Source organism: Salmo trutta, unplaced genomic scaffold, assembly GCF_901001165.1.
Source record: "Salmo trutta unplaced genomic scaffold, fSalTru1.1, whole genome shotgun sequence".
Classification (NCBI taxonomy): domain Eukaryota; kingdom Metazoa; phylum Chordata; class Actinopteri; order Salmoniformes; family Salmonidae; genus Salmo; species Salmo trutta.
The window spans coordinates 543,561-563,211 of NW_021823350.1; the positions used below are offsets into that span (position 1 = coordinate 543,561).

Genomic DNA, 19,651 nt, shown 5'->3' on the forward strand with positions numbered 1-19,651 from the left:
AAGAATCCTCCTGGACCGTTTTAGACAACTGAAATGTGAGATTATTAAAAGCTCCTGCAGCATCTTCAATAGATCATACTGTAGATAAATAACTACACAGTTGATTTAACACTTTTATGAGCTGTAATTGAAAGCCTAAATGTTTCTGTTGTAGCTTTAAAATCATTTTTGCAATATGATTTTACCAGGGTGACAAATCAAAGCACGAGGTAACAGCCAACTCCTTCACCAGCATGAGGTGACTGAGGAGACAGTTTAGATGTGTTGGAAAGCAAAATATAGTATATCTTTTTTAAATATAAAGAAAGTTGTTGATAAGGATTAATGCCACAAAAATGAAACTAAATTAAGTAAGATTATATTTGTTTTACAATTATACTGTCATTACAGTATTGGAGTGTCATAATTATTGTCATATTGATATTGTCATAATTATTATTATTTAATTCTTATCTATTTTTTACTTTACAATTTTTTTTCTTAAAACTGAATTGTTGGTTAAGGGCTTGTAAGTAAGCATTTCACTACACCTGTTGTATTCGGCAAATGTGACAAGTAACATTTGATTTGATCTAATTTACGTAAATTCAGTGAAAATCAATTCAGAAACAAATATTTCAATTAAAAGTAATTTAATGGGAGTGTGGTTCTCCTGCAAGTTGGTGGCGCTAGTGAGACAGAGAAATACAGAGGTCTCTCATCCAATCCATTTCCTTTACCAGAGTGGTCCATAATTAACTTTTGCTTGGTTGACAGTTTCAACCAGATATAAGCAGGCAGAGACCCCAGCATCCATAAGTCAGACACCTTCTTCCTCTGTGGTAAGACTCTCTCCACCTCTTCACATGTTTACATTTGCCAATATTTTGTGTGCTCCGAATCTTACATGTGTTTTGTTAGATTTTAAACATGCAATCAAGTGGCATTAATTTAAAATGTTTTATTTATTTATTGTGTTTAAGTTTAAATGTGTTTTCTATTCAAATCTGTTACTTTCATTTACGGTCAAAAGTGGTGCTCCTGTTGTTTGTAAATTGAGGGGTTGGTCTATAATGTAACTGGGTTTTCAGGGGTATTTATTTGAATTCTTGTCAGAATGTGTAGTACAGTCAGTTGCCACGAGGAAAATGAAAGTTACCAGTTGCACCTGTAGTTTAATTGGACAAGGCTGTCATGATTGAGTTGAATGATGTTTTCTGGCCCTCCGAGGGCTAAATGATAATGCTTTAGACTTATTCACAACACCCTAATGTTTCCCAGGGTTCTCCAAGAAGTACAAATTCATCTGTAGAAGGGGAAAAATAAGGTGAGACATAGTTTGAGTATTTATAAGAAAAGTGACAAATGTTCTGTGAGAGAAACCACTCACAACTCTGTTGACTGTGGAAGAAGCACCACAAAGTCAATCAAGTTTCTTGTTTCATCTCTTTCCTAGTGATCCGTCACCATGAGTACGGACGCGGAGATGCAAATCTACGGCAAGGCTGCCATATACCTCCGTAAGCCTGAGAAGGAGAGGATGGAGGCACAAACTGCACCCTTTGATTCAAAGAACGCGTGCTATGTCGCAGACACCAAGGAGCTTTACCTTAAGGGTTTGGTTACTGCCAGGGCCAATGGAAAGTGTACTGTGACAGTCACGAATCCTAACGGCACTAAGGAGGTAAGTCTGATTTGAAAGGAATTGAAGACTGCACACTTTTTTCATTTTTATCATGCCAATTGTCAAAATTAAATAAGTAAAAAAAGATTGATAAATAAGCATTTCTTAGTTTTTTTGTAAGCAGAATATAACCTTCAAAAACATCCTTTTTATCGCTGCTATTTCAAATTGCCATTGAATTTTCTATACTGACTAGTTAAGAATCACCATGTGTGTCAGTGGGTGATAACAAAGTAGTTGGATTAGATGGGGTATGCAGTTTTATTTTAATATTTGTATTTAAAAGCATTCAGTCCTGCCCAGTTTGATCTGTGTATAATCTAGATTTCTGACTGTTTCAGGAAGGAAAAGAGTTCAAAGAAGCAGATGTCTATGAGATGAACCCCCCTAAGTACGATAAGATTGAGGACATGGCCATGATGACCTACCTGAATGAAGCCTCTGTGTTGTATAACCTCAAAGAGCGTTATGCAGCATGGATGATCTATGTAAGATAACTGTATAAACATACACACGTACATGAACATGAAATACACACATACAGTACTACACATAAAGTAATGGTAGGAACCAAAACATACCAATACAGTAGACCTACATTACTATACCATAGTACACCCACATCCTCACATAAATCCTGGTAAACGTCAATCTGATTTGTCTAATGTAATTTAATGTCTAATTTAATTTATTCTCTTTCATCCAGACCTACTCTGGGCTGTTCTGTGCCACGGTGAACCCCTACAAGTGGCTTCCTGTGTACGACATGGAGGTTGTTAACGCCTACAGAGGGAAGAAGAGGATGGAGGCTCCACCCCATATCTTCTCCGTCTCTGACAACGCCTTTCAGTTCATGCAGATTGGTATGAGCTCTAATGGGTGGATGGATGGATGGATGGATGGGTGGATGGATGGGTGGGTGGATGGATGGATGGGTGGGTGGATGGATGGATGGGTGGATGGATGGATGGGTGGGTGGGTGGGTGGATGGATGGATGAGTGGATGGATGGATGGATGCATGGATGGATGGATGGATGGATGGATGGATGGATGGATGGATGCATGGATGGATGGATGGATGGATGGGTGGGTGGGTGGGTGGGTGGGTGGGTGGGTGGGTGGGTGGATGGATGGGTGGGTGGATGGATGGATGGGTGGGTGGATGGATGGATGGAAGTTAAAATATGCTTTAGAGATGTATCTGCTGTTTTCTAGTCTATGTTATAACAGTTTGCTGGTAAATCTGATTTCACTGGCCTTAAATGGAAAATGTTCCAAAATGAAATCCATGATGATGCTATGAATTCAATGATGTCCCCATAATGTTGCTTGAGTATGATAATCAATATGTTGTTTTGTTACAGACCAGGAGAACCAGTCCGTCCTGATTACGTAAGTTGTTTACTAAAATCTCACTTGATAAAATGTTTCTACTGTAATATGTTGTGTCACTTGGGAGTGATGAAAATACATGACATTATGAATGGATTAGGCTATGCATAAGAATGAGTCGATGAGTTGGCTATTTGTTAATGATTTACTTATGAAAGAAAACAGGTCAACAGTGTATTTTTCAGTGATATTTCTTAGTGAAAGTCAATCTAACATTCAAACATGTTACCAAAACCCCTCTTTCTCTGTCATATTAACCAGTGGAGAATCCGGTGCAGGAAAGACTGTCAACACCAAGCGTGTCATCCAGTACTTTGCCACCATTGCAGTGTCTGGTGTCAAGAAAGAAGTAGACCCTACCAAAATGCAGGTAGATTCAGCTTCTGAGTGCCATTTTAACACATTTCAGTTTGGTGGGCTGTGACCAAGCAGTCGAGAATAACTAACTTTACCACTTTACCAGTTTCTTAGCAACTTGTGTTTGTCTCAATCAGGGGTCTCTTGAGGATCAGATCATTGCTGCTAACCCTCTGCTGGAGGCTTACGGTAATGCCAAGACAGTGAGGAACGACAACTCGTCTCGCTTTGTAAGTATGAAGGGCATACTGGGAAAGTTACCTTATATTGGACAAATGTACTTCAGTATTTCCCTTTTGTTATATCAATAGATATCCAACAAACTAACATCTAAAGGGGTCTATTAAAATAAAATGTTAGATGTATTTAGTGAACCTCTTTCTAACCCCCATGCTCTTCTTTAGGGTAAATTCATCAGGATTCACTTCCAAGGTAGCAAACTGGCTAAAGCTGACATTGAGACCTGTGAGTTGATTTTCATTGTTTCTCAATTCTTTACTAAATTCACACAGATTTTTTTGGGGAGATAATATTTATCTCATGTTCTTTCTGTCTCTCTCTCTCTCTCTCTGTCAATATCTCTCTCTTTCTCTCTCAGACCTGCTAGAGAAGTCCAGAGTGTCCTTCCAGCTTCCCGATGAGAGAGGCTACCACATCTTCTTCCAGATGATGACCAATCACAAACCTGAGGTTATTGGTAAGGCAAAGTAAAGGTTCAGGGGGAATGTTTCCTCCCTCCATTAGAAATACTATTACAATGAGTACATCCATGGTAACAAGGCATCTAGACATGGGTCAGGTCTTTGGGAAAGATGTATCCAGAAATGGACTGTGATGCACTAGTCCACGAGTCTCAGTTGATGCTATTTATTGTATACTACATCCTTGAGAGCACCAATTGGGTAAAGGAGAGAGAGATACTGTAAAGGTAGGACAGCACAAATCTAAGAGATTTAACTGACAAGACATTGTCTGTTGTCCATAGAAATGTCACTCATCACCACCAACCCCTACGACTTCCCCATGTGCAGCCAGGGACAGATCACTGTGGCCAGCATCAACGACAAGGAAGAGCTGGATGCCACAGATGTGAGTCAAACAAAGGGTTAATGATATTTTATATATGTAATGGGTAGGACCACCATACACACTGAATGCACTGCGCAATCCCAACTTGGTGGCAGCAGGGAATTATCATGTATTTTGTTTTGTTTGATTCTCAATGCCTTGTGATAGTTAGGCATGTGCCTCAAGGAACTCTTCATGCCTTCACACTTCACCTTGAGGCACGTACTGTACATGTAAGACATCCACAAGAGAGTGTCACTAAGTCCCTGTGGAACTGGGTAAAATAGAGTTTGACACGGGAGTGAAAATTCATTCCTTTCCCATCTTGTCCTGTCAATGTTTTTCCTGTACTGTCCTGATCCAACAACAGTTCTACAACCCTTGAACTTTCCTGTCCCTTCCGGATAAAAAAAATCAGTGTTGACCTGTCCAGTGCTCATTTTTGTGCGCACAGAAATACAGTATGTAGGCTATTGTGTTTGTTTAGGAAGTATGCTAAATAATTTCAGTAATGCAATACGCGACTGTGATATGTGGTTGTCTTACCTATCTTAGTTAAACGCACTGACTGAAGTCCTAAATCGCCCTGGATATAAGAACATATTCTAAACGACCTAAATGTAGATGAATTAAAGCTGGAGGATGAGGACAGATCACAGTAACAGCTGAGCACTGCAGCATATCAACATTTACAACACAATAACATTTACAACAATAACATAAAAGATAAACCTGAGCGGGCATTACTGCATAAGTCAATAGATTTTTATTTCACTCTTCACCTCATACGACATGGGTTTAGTTAAACACACGAACAATCCGGCTTGACGATAAAGTTATTGGTAGGAGAGCAGCTATGCGGCATCAGGCCGCTTGTCCTGCTCTCTTGTTGGTAGCATATTTGAATTCACCGCAGCATTTTTTTTTTACAAGCCATGTAGTAGGTTCCGTCATTGTCAGAGACAAGCCCATCAAATGTAACTAAAACATCTCTCTTTCCTTGGCTCTAATGTTACTGTTAGTGATGGGTCCTTGGCTGCAACAAGATGTTGCAATTCCTCTACTGAAGGCTTCGTCGTTTAGCCTACTAACGTAGGTTGGCATCTGAGGTAGCGTTGTGACCGGCTACAACTGGAGTGAGGCGCGAGGGGGAGCCGACAGAAGGGGAGGAGGAAATTACAATGTATTTCGTTTTTTTTAAAGTTTTTTTTTAATGAAATACTCCACACATTACATATTTCCACCCAAAAAACGATGTTTATAACTATACATGTACTGCCAGCTCCTGTGGACTGTTGATCCTATCCGAACTTGATTCTAGAACTTCACTCCCATTCCTGCCAGAATCCCGCAGGACCCGCAAAAAACCCGCGGGAGTCCTGTTCCCGTGTCAATCTCTAGTCTAAAATTATTTTGTGCTGTCATCTACCAGTGTTGGTCAAGTGTAATCATGTGGATCTGGGAAGCCAGTCAAATGTATCCATCCCATTTGTTCTGCTGAGAGCACAGAACTGTAGTATAATGTATGTGAGAAAACTACCGTTCAGTTCATCACTGTTGTACTTCCTGTCTAATGCCAGGATGCCATTACAATCCTGGGCTTCACTAATGATGAGAAAAATAGCATCTACAAGCTGACAGGAGCTGTACTGCACCATGGCAACCTGAAATTCAAGCAGAAGCAGCGTGAGGAGCAGGCTGAGCCAGACGGCACAGAGGGTGAGTCCCAAACATAGATATACAATATGTAGAGCATTATAACCATTCCCAGTCCCACTCATAGATATACAATATGTAGAGCATATAACCATTCCCAGTCCCACTCATAGATATACAATATGTAGAGCATTAGTCCCATTCCCAGTCCTACTCATAGATATGCAATATGTAGAGCATTATAACCATTCCCAGTCCCACTCATAGGAATACAATATGTAAAGCATTATAACCAGTCCCAAACATAGAAATACAAAATGTAAGACAGACAGAGCCTCATCAAAGTCCGGCAGGAGATCATTTATGGAGACCAAATTTCAACCTTAAAACTATGGATGTGGATTCAAATCAAAACCTAACCCCCAAAAAACTTGGCCGAACCCTTTTTTCAGTGTGACATCAGAATCAAGTGATATTGTGTTTCTGAGTCTGTTGATGTTGGTTCTCTCTCCAGTGGCTGATAAAATCGGCTACCTGCTGGGCCTGAACTCAGCTGAGATGCTGAAGGCTCTGTGCTACCCCAGAGTGAAGGTCGGCAACGAGTATGTGACCAAGGGACAGACTGTGCCTCAGGTAAGGCGACCAAACACAGCTTCTACCATTTCCTGAGCACCATAAATCTTTTGGTGGTTGATGAGTGCATTGCTTGTTTTGAATAATGATGTTGTTTTCCCCAAGCTCTTTTCACCTTATCACTAGACATGGTCAATATCTCATGTATTCATTTGAGGTAATTTCATTGCAGGTTAATAACTCAGTCTCAGCTCTGGCCAAGTCCATCTATGAGAGGATGTTCTTGTGGATGGTCATCCGTATCAACGAGATGTTGGACACCAAGAATCCAAGGCAGTTCTATATCGGTGTGCTCGACATTGCCGGGTTTGAGATCTTTGATGTGAGTCTGAGACCAGAACAAGACAATTAGTTGTGATTGAGAGGGATTACAGCCTTGTATGATGATAAAATGATCCCTTCTGAAATTCCATCAACAGTACAACAGCATGGAGCAGCTGTGCATCAACTTCACCAATGAGAAACTGCAACAGTTTTTCAACCACACCATGTTCGTCCTGGAACAAGAGGAGTACAAGAAGGAGGGAATTGTCTGGGCCTTCATTGACTTCGGCATGGACTTGGCTGCCTGCATTGAGCTTATTGAGAAGGTAAGCTGTCTGTCAGGATTATAATGGACCTCAACAGCAAAGCTCAAATGGAGTGGTGTGAGATATTATCACATGGTACAATGTATCTGACTGTTGAGAACTCAAAATGTTTTGCTATTATGGGCCCCTAAATGAAGATACTCTGATAATAGCATGTTTGCTAAAAGAATACATGTGATCCTAAATGTAAATATCACTAATTTGATGTACATCTCTTTTCGTAAAGCCATTGGGCATCTTCTCCATCCTTGAAGAGGAGTGCATGTTCCCCAAGTCTTCAGACACAACTTTCAAGGATAAGCTGTACGCCCAGCATCTTGGCAAAACCAAAGCGTTTGAGAAGCCCAAGCCTGCCAAAGGCAAGGCAGAGGCCCACTTCTCCCTGGTTCACTACGCCGGCACTGTGGACTACAACATCACTGGCTGGCTGGAGAAGAACAAGGACCCTCTGAACGACTCAGTTCTTCAGCTGTACGGGAAGTCCTCAGTCAAACTGATGGCTACCCTGTATGTCGCTGCCCCACCTGAGGGTAAGACTAGCAGCACATCAAAAGATTTCATGAAGAACTAGTTACAACTCAGTCACACATTTTCTTTAAAGGGTCAGTCTGCAGTTGCAACATCCATTTGTGGACTTATAAAGATATGTACCCATTCATTCTAGAAGGAAATAACTTTCTTCAAGAACATCAGCCGTTGTACCCCATTTGAAGCCGAAATAGAAGCTTTTACTCGTATTTTTGTAAGCAAAGTAAAGGGGAATATGCACTTTACAGCCTCAAAACATGGTTTTAAACTATCATTTTGATATCATGAATGTTCAGTCCTTGAATACATAGCCCTGTCTATAAATTGGAGTGGTTATGTTCCTCCAGCCCCATCTCTCCGTTTTTTATTGAAACAGGGGCAGAGAGAATGCTTTGTTATTGTTTCAACTGCTGATTGCGGCTTTAAATGTATCACAATTTCTAAGGGTGATTTACTGGGTTAAATAAAGGTGAAAAAAATAATATTTCCTCATACAATAGATGTTATTTTACACAATCACATTGGCAGCATTTGCATTAAGATACGTGTGAAGTTAACCTGAGATTCTCTCCTTTATATTGAACTTTTCTCCATTACAACAGATACAACCAAGAAAGGAGGCAAGAAGAAGGGTGGTTCCATGCAGACTGTGTCCTCCCAGTTCAGGGTGAGCTTTTAAAATGTGGATATTCAGTCCTTCAAAAGGTGTACTGATTATCAGAAATCATTTCTGAGAACATGGTTTGTAACCCTCTTACAGGAGAACTTACATAAGCTGATGACCAACTTGAGGAGCACTCATCCTCACTTTGTACGCTGCCTGATCCCCAACGAGTCAAAGACTCCAGGTACAATACATGTTGAGTTAAATATGACATCTTGTCAGTACCGTATCAGTAACATTAACAAACCAATCTTTAACTTGTTTATGAGTATTTAAAGAGACTTGGTTTTTGTTTCCAGGTCTGATGGAGAACTTCCTGGTTATCCACCAGCTCAGGTGTAATGGTGTTCTGGAGGGTATCAGGATCTGCAGAAAGGGCTTCCCCAGCAGAATCATCTATGCTGACTTCAAGCAGAGGTACACACACACACACACACACACACACACACACACACACACACACACACACAGAAATATCTTCTCTAAGGGTTATCCCAACATCAGAATAGCCTTATTATTTTACGTAATATAACCAACCTATTACAACTTGACATTTCTCCTGATTCAGGTACAAAGTACTGAATGCCAGTGTCATCCCTGAGGGCCAGTTCATGGACAACAAGAAGGCTTCTGAGAAGCTGCTTGGGTCCATTGATGTGAATCACGAGGACTACAAGTTTGGACACACCAAGGTCAGTCAAATACCCCCCAGCAAAAGCTAACAATAAAACACAACTTCAATGATAATGTAAACTCTAACCATTCAACGTCTCTCCAGTTGATCTATCCACCTTTTTTTTTATTTCTTAAAAATGTTTAAAAAAAATATTGTACTCAATGAATTATCTTGTGTCAGAATGGTATGTCTGCAGTTATCTATGTCAGTGTACATTATTAATCTACAACTACACAATAACTTACAACTCATAAACAACCTATCCCATGGTTTGTTTGTAAGGATTACAATGTTTATGTTGTTCAAATCAATCTAGTGGTTTGGTTCCTCTCTTTTGATTCACCCTTTCTATCTGTTACCACCTGACTGGTTCCATAATTGACCATGTCAACCTGTGTCAGGTGTTCTTCAAAGCCGGTCTGCTGGGTGTCCTGGAGGAGATGAGAGATGAGAAGCTGGCCTCTCTGGTCGGCATGGTCCAGGCTCTCAGCCGTGGATTCCTCATGAGGAGAGAGTTCACCAAGATGATGGAGAGGAGGTGAGGAAGAGTAGACATCTTGGGAAACAATTCTCTCAACCACCTGTATGTAATGTATGATGATTACATCGTGAATATGCAGTGAGTTGTTCAGGATGAGAAAGTACATGTTATAATATTCTATTAAAGAAGCAGTTTGGGATTTAGCATGCGGTTCAATTGTTATTTAAATAAGTAATATTTACCCATTCATTCTGGAATAATATGAAATGCCTCATGATCTTAACATTACCTGGCAGTTCTTTCATCTAGAGCGCTGTATATAAGTTTAAGAGGGATTACATTTCCCTAGCCCCATTCCTCAGCTGTATTCAAAAAGTGGTGGGGTCCCCGTTTTGTTATTCTTCGAATCGCAGAATGTAGCTTTAAAGACGTCATCCAGTGATTTTATTTTTTACTTTTACTGTTAAGGAATAATGGGAATGCCCTACTCCTTGAAGTTTGCAGTTGTATAAACAAAAATAACAATTTTCTTCAAAACATATATTTTTACCCTTTAGTGTGTGTACTTTACTGTATTTATACTTGGATATCGTTTTCCACTGGAAAAGTAAAAAGAAAACACTGGAGGAGATCTTTAAGCATGTCACTCACCATGTCACTCACCATGTCACTCACCATGTCACTCACCATGTCACTCTATCCTTTCTGTGGACCAGAGATTCCATCTTCGCCATCCAGTACAACATCCGTTCATTCATGAATGTGAAAACCTGGCCATGGATGAAGTTGTACTTCAAGATCAAGCCCCTGCTGCAGAGCGCTGAGACTGAGAAGGAGCTGGCCAACATGAAGGAGAACTATGAGAAGATGACGTCGGACCTGGCCAAGGCTCTGGCCAAGAAGAAGGAGTTGGAGGAGAAGATGGTGGCCATGGTGCAGGAGAAGAATGACCTGGCGCTACAAGTCGCATCTGTGAGTGAGCAACAGGCCTCATCAGAGCACATTTAGACACACAAGTACACATACACAATAGCACACACACATCTGCACATACGAACACACGCACACTGTGGCTACCTCAAGAAAGTGCCCATGGTATATATTTATATTTCATGCATTTAAATTGATTCGCTCTGAAATGTTTGACTAAATCAAGTCTATATATTGATGCACAAAGTGAGGCTACAGATTTTTTCTCCTGTTCTGAAACCAGGATTCAGAGAATCTGAACGATGCTGAGGAAAGGTGTGAGGGGCTCATCAAGAGCAAGATCCAGCTGGAGGCCAAACTCAAAGAGACGACTGAGAGGCTGGAGGATGAGGAGGAGATGAATGCTGAGTTGACTGCCAAAAAGAGGAAGCTGGAGGATGAGTGCTCTGAGCTGAAGAAGGACATTGATGACCTGGAGCTCACCCTGGCCAAAGTGGAGAAGGAGAAGCACGCCACTGAAAACAAGGTCTGGTAGACAGTCTAACCAAACAATAATCCAAAGAATAATCAACTCAAAACATGGCTCAACATAAATGTAATTCAAGGCTTTTTGTGGCTGCAGGAAGAAAATTAAGGCACAAAATAGTGGAATTTCAGTTGTGGTGTACTCCCCACATTCATTGCATGTTCTGGTACCAACTCGTTTATGATTTCCATTCAGTACACTGGCATGGAGTACAGTGCCATCTAGTGTTGAATCTATAATACAGAACTTGTTGGCAAATTTCTATTATAAATTAAACTAATTCTCCCATTCATGGTGAAGTGACCAGAAACAAATTTTGTTGGGGCCGTTTTCAGGTTAAAAACCTGACAGAGGAGATGGCGTCTATGGATGAGAGTGTTGCCAAGCTGACCAAGGAGAAGAAAGCCCTCCAAGAGGCCCACCAGCAGACACTGGACGACCTGCAGGCAGAGGAGGACAAAGTCAACACTCTGACCAAGGCCAAGACCAAGCTGGAACAGCAAGTGGATGACGTGAGTGGAGTTTGACATTTTGGACATGATAGAATGTAAGATGATATTATCTACAGTTGTTTAGATTTGACCAATATATGTGTGTTTTTATCTTGTAGCTTGAGGGTTCTCTGGAGCAAGAGAAGAAGCTCCGTATGGACCTTGAGAGAGCCAAGAGAAAGCTGGAAGGAGATCTGAAACTGGCCCAGGAGTCCATAATGGACCTGGAGAATGACAAGCAGCAGTCTGATGAGAAAATCAAGAAGTAAGCACAAATAAATTACTACAGTATTTCCTGCCATCTTGATCAACATAATGGTTTTTCTTGGCTCATTCTTGTAATTATGAATTAGACTGTATGTGATTCTTACAAGCAAATTGAATGGTAATATAGGCTCCCTTTACACTGTCTAACCAAAACTAACTTTGCAATCAACGTGTTTGTGTTTGTTAGGAAGGAGTTTGAGACCACCCAGCTCCTCAGCAAGATAGAGGATGAGCAGTCTCTGGGAGCTCAGCTGCAGAAGAAGATCAAGGAACTGCAGGTACAGTACAGGATCTAAGCTCCAGTACAGGAAAATAACTGACACATTCTTCTGGTAGCACATATTCTTCCTGGTGGATTCCAATGGCTCAGTAAGATGGAAGATGGTTCTTCTTGCTGGTGCTTCTTTCTATGTAAAGATGTTGCTTCTTACCGTTGTTAGTTTGGTTCCTGCATGGGACACTGTCTAATGGGACACTGTCTAATGGGACACTGTCTAATGGGACACTGTCTAATGGGACACTGTCTAATGGGACACTGTCTAATGGGACACTGTCTAATGAATATAGTAAATATGTTAGTGTAACTGGCAAAGTATTAACACATTTATACTAAATATACAGTACATACTATTATTATGTAGTGAGGTTCAATTGTTTCAACTGTATTGTAGTGTTCATTCCCCCTGCTCCTACCCGCTGTTCTAGGCCCGTATTGAGGAGCTGGAGGAGGAAATTGAGGCTGAGCGTGCTGCCAGGGCTAAGGTTGAGAAGCAGAGGGCCGATCTCTCCAGGGAACTTGAGGAGATCAGCGAGAGACTGGAGGAGGCCGGAGGCGCCACTGCTGCTCAGATTGAGATGAACAAGAAGCGCGAGGCTGAGTTCCAGAAGCTGCGTCGTGATCTTGAAGAGTCCACCCTGCAGCATGAGGCCACAGCCGCTGCTCTGCGCAAGAAGCAGGCCGACAGTGTGGCTGAGCTCGGGGAGCAGATCGACAACCTGCAGCGCGTCAAACAGAAGCTGGAGAAGGAGAAGAGTGAGTACAAGATGGAGATTGATGACCTCTCCAGCAACATGGAGGCTGTCGCCAAGGCTAAGGTGAGTAGTGATGTTTTGGTCAAGCAGTGATGAGGAGGGTCAACTACATTACCATTCAATAAACTGAAGTTGACAGTCCCATATGTTTCACTAACAGGGCAATCTGGAGAAGATGTGCCGTACTCTTGAGGACCAGCTGAGTGAGATCAAGACTAAGAATGATGAGAATGCTCGCCAGGTCAACGACATCAGCGGACAGAGGGCCAGACTCTTGACAGAAAATGGTACCATCAACAATGAACAACAAACCACTATAGTTCACCTCAGTAGTACACAGTAACATGTGTCGAGGGCTGTAAATTCAGTCTATATAGTTTCCGCCCTATGATACCTCAAAATATAATGTCAATCTTAGAGAACAGAGTCCCCATAACAAGATGTCCCTCTATTCCTGCAGGTGAGTTTGGCCGCCAGCTGGAGGAGAAGGAAGCCCTGGTGTCTCAGCTGACCAGAGGCAAACAGGCCTTCACCCAGCAGGTGGAGGAGCTGAAGAGACAGATTGAGGAAGAGGTCAAGGTAAGGGACCCAAAATGGAAACCACCTACCACAGTTTAGAGCTTTATCTACACATAGACTGTTTCTACGCCACACTCAGAGACTTCTTTCCCTCTCTAATCTCTCTTTGTCTTTCTTTCTCTCTCACAGGCTAAAAATGCACTGGCCCATGGTGTCCAGTCTGCCCGCCATGACTGTGACCTCCTGAGAGAGCAGTTTGAAGAGGAGCAGGAGGCCAAGGCAGAGCTGCAACGCGGCATGTCCAAGGCCAACAGTGAGGTGGCTCAGTGGAGGACTAAGTATGAAACTGATGCCATCCAACGCACAGAGGAGCTGGAGGAGGCCAAGTGAGTTGCACGCAATAGCAAAATCTTTAATTAACGGTGTGGATGGTGAGGGTGGTAGTGGGATCTGAGAAAATGTTACTTCAATATGTAGTGCAACATTTGTTTCACAACAAATGATGCACCATATCACTACCCTCTGATTTTCAACAGGAAGAAGCTGGCCCAGCGTCTGCAGGAGGCTGAGGAGACCATTGAGGCGACCAACTCAAAGTGTGCCTCCCTGGAGAAGACCAAGCAGAGACTGCAGGGAGAGGTGGAGGACCTCATGATTGACGTTGAGAGAGCCAACGCCATGGCCGCCAACCTTGACAAGAAGCAGAGGAACTTTGACAAGGTGAACATTTATAAACCTCACTCTAGGGTGATATTTCCTGTCTGCTATTTGATCAGATGTAGTATAATTGTAGCATATTTCTGATTCAAAACTCTCTCTCAATGAGTTGTAATGAAAATCCCATGGATTTCCCCAGGTTCTGGCAGAGTGGAAGCAGAAGTATGAGGAGGGCCAGGCTGAGCTGGAAGGAGCTCAGAAGGAGGCTCGCTCAATGAGCACTGAACTCTTCAAGATGAAGAACTCCTACGAGGAGGCTCTGGATCATCTGGAGACTCTGAAGAGAGAGAACAAGAACCTGCAACGTGAGCATTTGCCAGCAGTTATTTTTGCCTGATGTTTGACCAGTGTTTGAAAATGGAACCAACTGTAATCATTAACATTATATCAAAATAAATGTTTAACAGTCTCAGAATGTTCATGTGAAGTTTAAAATATATTTTTTGGAACTTGTAATTGGTATTCCTTTCAACAAACCAATGATGTGGAGGGCAATTAGATTAGCAAGACAGTATGAAGTGCTGTTCATTAATGAACTGTTATTATGATTCAATATAAACTTCAGTGCATTGGTGATATCCACTGTGGAAATCTCCCAAGTCTAAACAGCTTCTGTGTTTGTGTGTGCAGAGGAGATATCTGACCTGACTGAGCAGATCGGAGAGACTGGCAAGAGCATCCATGAGCTGGAGAAGGCCAAGAAGACCGTGGAGACAGAGAAGTCTGAGATCCAGACCGCTCTGGAGGAGGCTGAGGTACAAACTACAGCTGTTTGATAGGAAAAGCAGTGTTACACTAGCCAATACCAACTACAATCTTATGCTCCCTTTATCGGTGTTTATTGTAGTCATATATACGCAATTCCTTGTGTTTTGCACATCCAAATGTACTGACCCTTCGCTAAGCTCCACTCTAACATTTGTGGACAACCAATCGCAGTTCTCCAATGAATAGCAACTGTCATCGAGTCGGACACATTGGACAAGTTCTTGTTTCAAACACATGAAAACCAGTAGAAAAAAACAGAAACAGAGAGTTTTCTTAAAATAAAGTTGAATAATTGAACAGTTCAGCAGGAGTACTTTCTAATGTGATTCCTGAAAGGCAGAGCCTGTTGGTGGAGTATTTTTTTTATTCCGATATTATACTTTTGTTACATTGTTTTCTAACTCTCTCTCATAGACCACCAAACGTTGCTAGCTAGCAATATAACTTGTTTTCTCAACATATATGATCAAGTACATTGGCTAGCTCAGTTAGTCATGTTATGAATACATCTCCCATCTACGTTAAACTTCAGGAATTCAGTGCCATTCAGTGGCTAGCCACACTACAGAAATAATTTTACCAGGATTCCCTTTGAAGCAGCTGTAATGACAGTCCAACACAACATACCTGAGGGGTAGTGTTAAATTTCATTGTATATATAAAAACACAGTTTGAGATGATTGTAATTCCCCATCCAGTGGTCTGAATGGGGAATTGGGCTTCCCAGGAAAATGTTGTCCGAGGTTGCAAGAGTAACCAAGGGGGGCGGAGCTTAGTGAAGGGTTGATTCGTCTGACTGCTTCTCTTTGTCCAGGGCACACTGGAGCACGAGGAATCCAAGATTCTGCGTGTGCAGCTGGAGCTGAACCAGATCAAGGGTGAGGTGGACAGGAAGATCGCTGAGAAGGACGAGGAGATGGAGCAGATCAAGAGGAACAGCCAGAGGGTGGTTGACTCCATGCAGAGCACCCTGGACTCTGAGGTCAGGAGCAGGAATGATGCCCTGAGGGTGAAGAAGAAGATGGAGGGCGACCTGAATGAGATGGAGATCCAGCTGAGCCATGCCAACAGGCAGGCCGCTGAGGCCCAGAAACAGCTGAGGAACGTCCAGGGACAGCTCAAGGTAAAGGGACTGGGACATCAGGCTCAAGAACCTGAACATGGGAAGGGATTTGTTTTGTGAATCAGTAGAAAAGAATAGAACAGTGGAATGTACTCGAGTGGACTAATATACTGTAGGAAGGTAGGGATATTAGAGTGGACTAATATACTGTAGGAAGGTAGGGATATTAGAGTGGACTATATACTGTAGGAAGGTAGGGATATTAGAGTGGACTATATACTGTAGGAAGGTAGGGATATTAGAGTGGACTATATACTGTAGGAAGGTAGGGATATTAGAGTGGACTAATATACTGTAGGAAGGTAGGGATATTTGAGTGGACTATATACTGTAGGAAGGTAGGGATATTAGAGTGGACTATATACTGTAGGAAGGTAGCGATATTAGAGTGGACTAATATACTGTAGGGATATTGGGGACATGTTTACCAATGAACATGCCTATTACCCACTGGTGTGGCAGGTAGCCTAGTGGTTAGAGCGTTGGGCCAGTAACCAACTGGTTGCTGGATCTGTCGTTCTGCCCCTGAGCAAGGCAGTTAACCCACTGTTCCCTGAGCGCCGATGACGTGGATGGCGATTAAGGTAGACCCCCGCACCTCTCTGATTCAGAGGGGTTGGGTTAAATGCAGAAGACACATTTCAGTTGAAGACATTCAGTTGTACAACTGACTAGTTATCCCCCGTTCCACCTTATTGCCAATCCTATCGCCCCTTCTTCCACAAGTCTAATGATACTATGTAATTGTGAACCCCAGGATGCCCAATTGCACCTTGATGATGCCGTCCGTGCCGCAGAGGATATGAAGGAGCAGGCAGCCATGGTGGAGCGCAGAAACGGTCTGATGGTGGCTGAAATCGAGGAGCTGAGAGTTGCTCTGGAGCAGACAGAGAGAGGCCGCAAAGTTGCTGAGACTGAGCTGGTGGACGCCAGCGAGCGTGTCGGACTGCTGCACTCCCAGGTACGGGTCAAAAGCCATTTCTATTGAAACTCAACCAAGCATACCGTTTACATTTTCATAATTTCAGCCTTGTGACTTGTAAGTTCTCTTGAGAGTCAAACAAATAGCCTTGTTTCCTCCTTCAGAACACCAGCCTTGCAAACACCAAGAAGAAGCTGGAGACTGACCTGGTTCAGGTGCAGGGAGAGGTGGACGACATCGTCCAGGAGGCCAGGAACGCAGAGGAGAAGGCCAAGAAAGCCATCACTGATGTGAGTCCTTATGATCTACTCAATTACATCAACTAGATTTGTCCCCAAAGGCCAATGGTAGCTGGGCTGGTTAAACAGAGATCTCAAAAGGAGGTCAGATGATCTCAGAGGGACATTATGATTGGTGTCAGTTGGTGCATAAATTAAACTAACTACCATTCCAGGCGGCCATGATGGCTGAGGAGCTGAAGAAGGAGCAGGACACCAGCTCTCATCTGGAGAGGATGAAGAAGAACCTGGAGGTCACAGTCAAGGACCTGCAGCACCGCCTGGATGAGGCTGAGAATCTGGCCATGAAGGGAGGCAAGAAGCAGCTCCAGAAACTGGAGTCCAGGGTGAGTTAACAGTAGGGTGGATTGAAAAACAGATTGCTGGAAATGTATTTCATCATATAAAAATACACAGGGGCATTGTGTAATGGATTTTTCTCTTAATAACCCACCTACATCATGAAAAGTAGTTGTTTTCATTATAGACCCCTTTAATTAAAATCGTAAAAGTTCATAGGAGCAGACAACACTTCTTGACCAGTAGAAGAACATTCCTCTGTTTTACAAAGATTTGTTACATCTGACTTCATCACCTCACATAAATGCCTACGTTTATTTCTTCCACAAAGGTGCGTGAGCTCGAGACTGAGGTGGAGGCCGAGCAGAGAAGAGGTGTAGACGCGGTCAAGGGAGTCCGCAAGTATGAGCGCAGAGTCAAGGAGCTCACTTACCAGGTAAGAAAAAGTGCATTCTTCACACACTAAAGCACACTGGTTTGTGTGTTAAACTATGGACTATTGATTCTTTTAACTTCTCCCACAGACTGAGGAGGATAAGAAGAACGTTGGCAGACTTCAGGACCTGGTAGATAAGCTGCAGATGAAAGTGAAGGCCTACAAGAGACAGGCTGAGGAAGCGGTGAGTCACAGACTTAGTCAAAACCTCTGAAAGCTAACATTCCCTAGTAGACATTACAAAACTTCTAGTCAGTTTACTTAAGTGTTGCTACTGCACAACAATCAACATTAACTCAGTTGATAGTGCAAGTAATTTCTGAAGAAATGTATGCACAGTGACTCCTCTTCCTATGTGTAACAATTTAAAGTAGAGAGTGTTGAATATTATTTAGCTTTGTGCCGTGGGCTCGTCTGGTGGTAGTGCTGACTCTCCTGGATCACATGGTCCTGGAAGCAGCAGTTTATCCCCTGTTCCATCACTCACTTTCTCTAATGTAGCATCCTTCTCTCTCATAATTCCTTTAAAAGAATATATGTTAAATTGCTACCTGAAGCTTCAAACTTTCAATACTGATGTTAGGCTCTCCCTCTCTTTTCCTCACCCAGGAGGAAGCATCCAACCAGCACATGTCTAAGTTCAGGAAGGTTCAGAATGAGCTGGAGGAGGCCGAGGAGCGTGCTGACATCGCTGAGACTCAGGTCAACAAGCTCAGAGCCAAGAGCCGCGACAGCGGAAAGGTACAGAACTGCTGCTAAACCTACACCTGACTGATGTTCAAACATGACCACAACACCACCTATGATTCATTTTTCACAGAGGTCAATACTGACCTTTTACAATCACTCAAATGTTGAGGATCTCTGAGAAACACATTTCAGGACAGGTTAAATAATCCAAATGTAGTTGGTACTTCAAAATCGAAAATCAAGCTGAGCACTGAGTCTTAAATACTTGATCCATTCTGTTATTTCCAAGTGTTGATATATTTATCATGTTCATTATTAATACTGATCTATTCTGTTATGTCTTTCTTCTTACAGGGAAAAGAAGCTGCTGAATAACAAGACCAAAGTCTTATCAACTTCCTGTGTTTCATAAAATATGATTTTCACGATGAAATGTTGATCATTGATTAAAAACATGTAGGCCTACATACACTTCCTTTGTGACTGTGGACTTATTACTCAGAAAACAGCTTTTCATACCATAAAAAATACGGTACTTTAATTAAAGGAGCAATCTGGGATTCAAGCAACATCAAAGCGGACACCCCAACAAAGCGGTCACTTTTTTTGGTAACCAGCTGAGGGATGAGGATAAAGAAATTGAACTATAGATGTCATAGTCCGTGTATGTAGGTGGCAGGGAAGTCAGGCGCAGGAGAAAACAGAGTGGTTTAAAAATGGAATATTTATTTCCAAAACCAACGTAGAAAAAGAATCCGGGTAAAACAATAACCCGTCGCACACCGATCCAGGAACAACATCTACATAACAAACAAACAATCACCGACAGAGAAATGAGGGGAAGCAGAGGGTTAAATACACAACATATAATTACTGGGATATGAAACAGGTGTGTAAAGAGACCAGACAAAACCAATGGAAAATGAAAAACTGATCAATGGTG

General features: G+C 42.3%; 1 protein-coding gene across 1 annotated transcript; it reads left to right on the forward strand.

Moving 5' to 3' along the window:
* Positions 1–787: 787 nt before the first annotated feature.
* Positions 788–19,180, forward strand: LOC115190189 (myosin heavy chain, fast skeletal muscle). Its single transcript, XM_029748675.1, has 41 exons — positions 788–821; positions 1,261–1,306; positions 1,436–1,663; positions 2,005–2,151; positions 2,370–2,526; positions 3,029–3,056; positions 3,318–3,426; positions 3,551–3,643; positions 3,818–3,878; positions 4,012–4,110; positions 4,399–4,502; positions 6,062–6,200; positions 6,652–6,770; positions 6,943–7,092; positions 7,190–7,360; positions 7,587–7,890; positions 8,491–8,555; positions 8,649–8,736; positions 8,852–8,969; positions 9,121–9,244; positions 9,630–9,766; positions 10,426–10,681; positions 10,923–11,165; positions 11,501–11,677; positions 11,776–11,921; positions 12,111–12,201; positions 12,629–13,018; positions 13,116–13,242; positions 13,416–13,534; positions 13,664–13,860; positions 14,011–14,194; positions 14,331–14,496; positions 14,822–14,946; positions 15,774–16,082; positions 16,840–17,043; positions 17,169–17,294; positions 17,459–17,629; positions 17,914–18,018; positions 18,107–18,202; positions 18,628–18,759; positions 19,063–19,180. Exons 3-41 carry the CDS (start codon positions 1,448–1,450, stop codon positions 19,081–19,083), a joined length of 5,814 nt encoding a protein of 1,937 aa, XP_029604535.1. The 5' UTR covers positions 788–821; positions 1,261–1,306; positions 1,436–1,447; the 3' UTR covers positions 19,084–19,180.
* The last annotated feature ends 471 nt before the right edge of the window (positions 19,181–19,651 follow it).

Excerpts from the sequence above, each read along its gene's own strand:
- LOC115190189 (XM_029748675.1), top strand. The coding sequence starts at position 1,448 with ATGAGTACGGACGCGGAGATGCAAATCTACGGCAAGGCTGCCATATAC. Across the intron at positions 3,057-3,317 it reads AACCAGTCCGTCCTGATTAC|TGGAGAATCCGGTGCAGGAA; the intron begins GTAAGTTGTTTA and ends CATATTAACCAG. Across the intron at positions 6,201-6,651 it reads TGAGCCAGACGGCACAGAGG|TGGCTGATAAAATCGGCTAC; the intron begins GTGAGTCCCAAA and ends TTCTCTCTCCAG.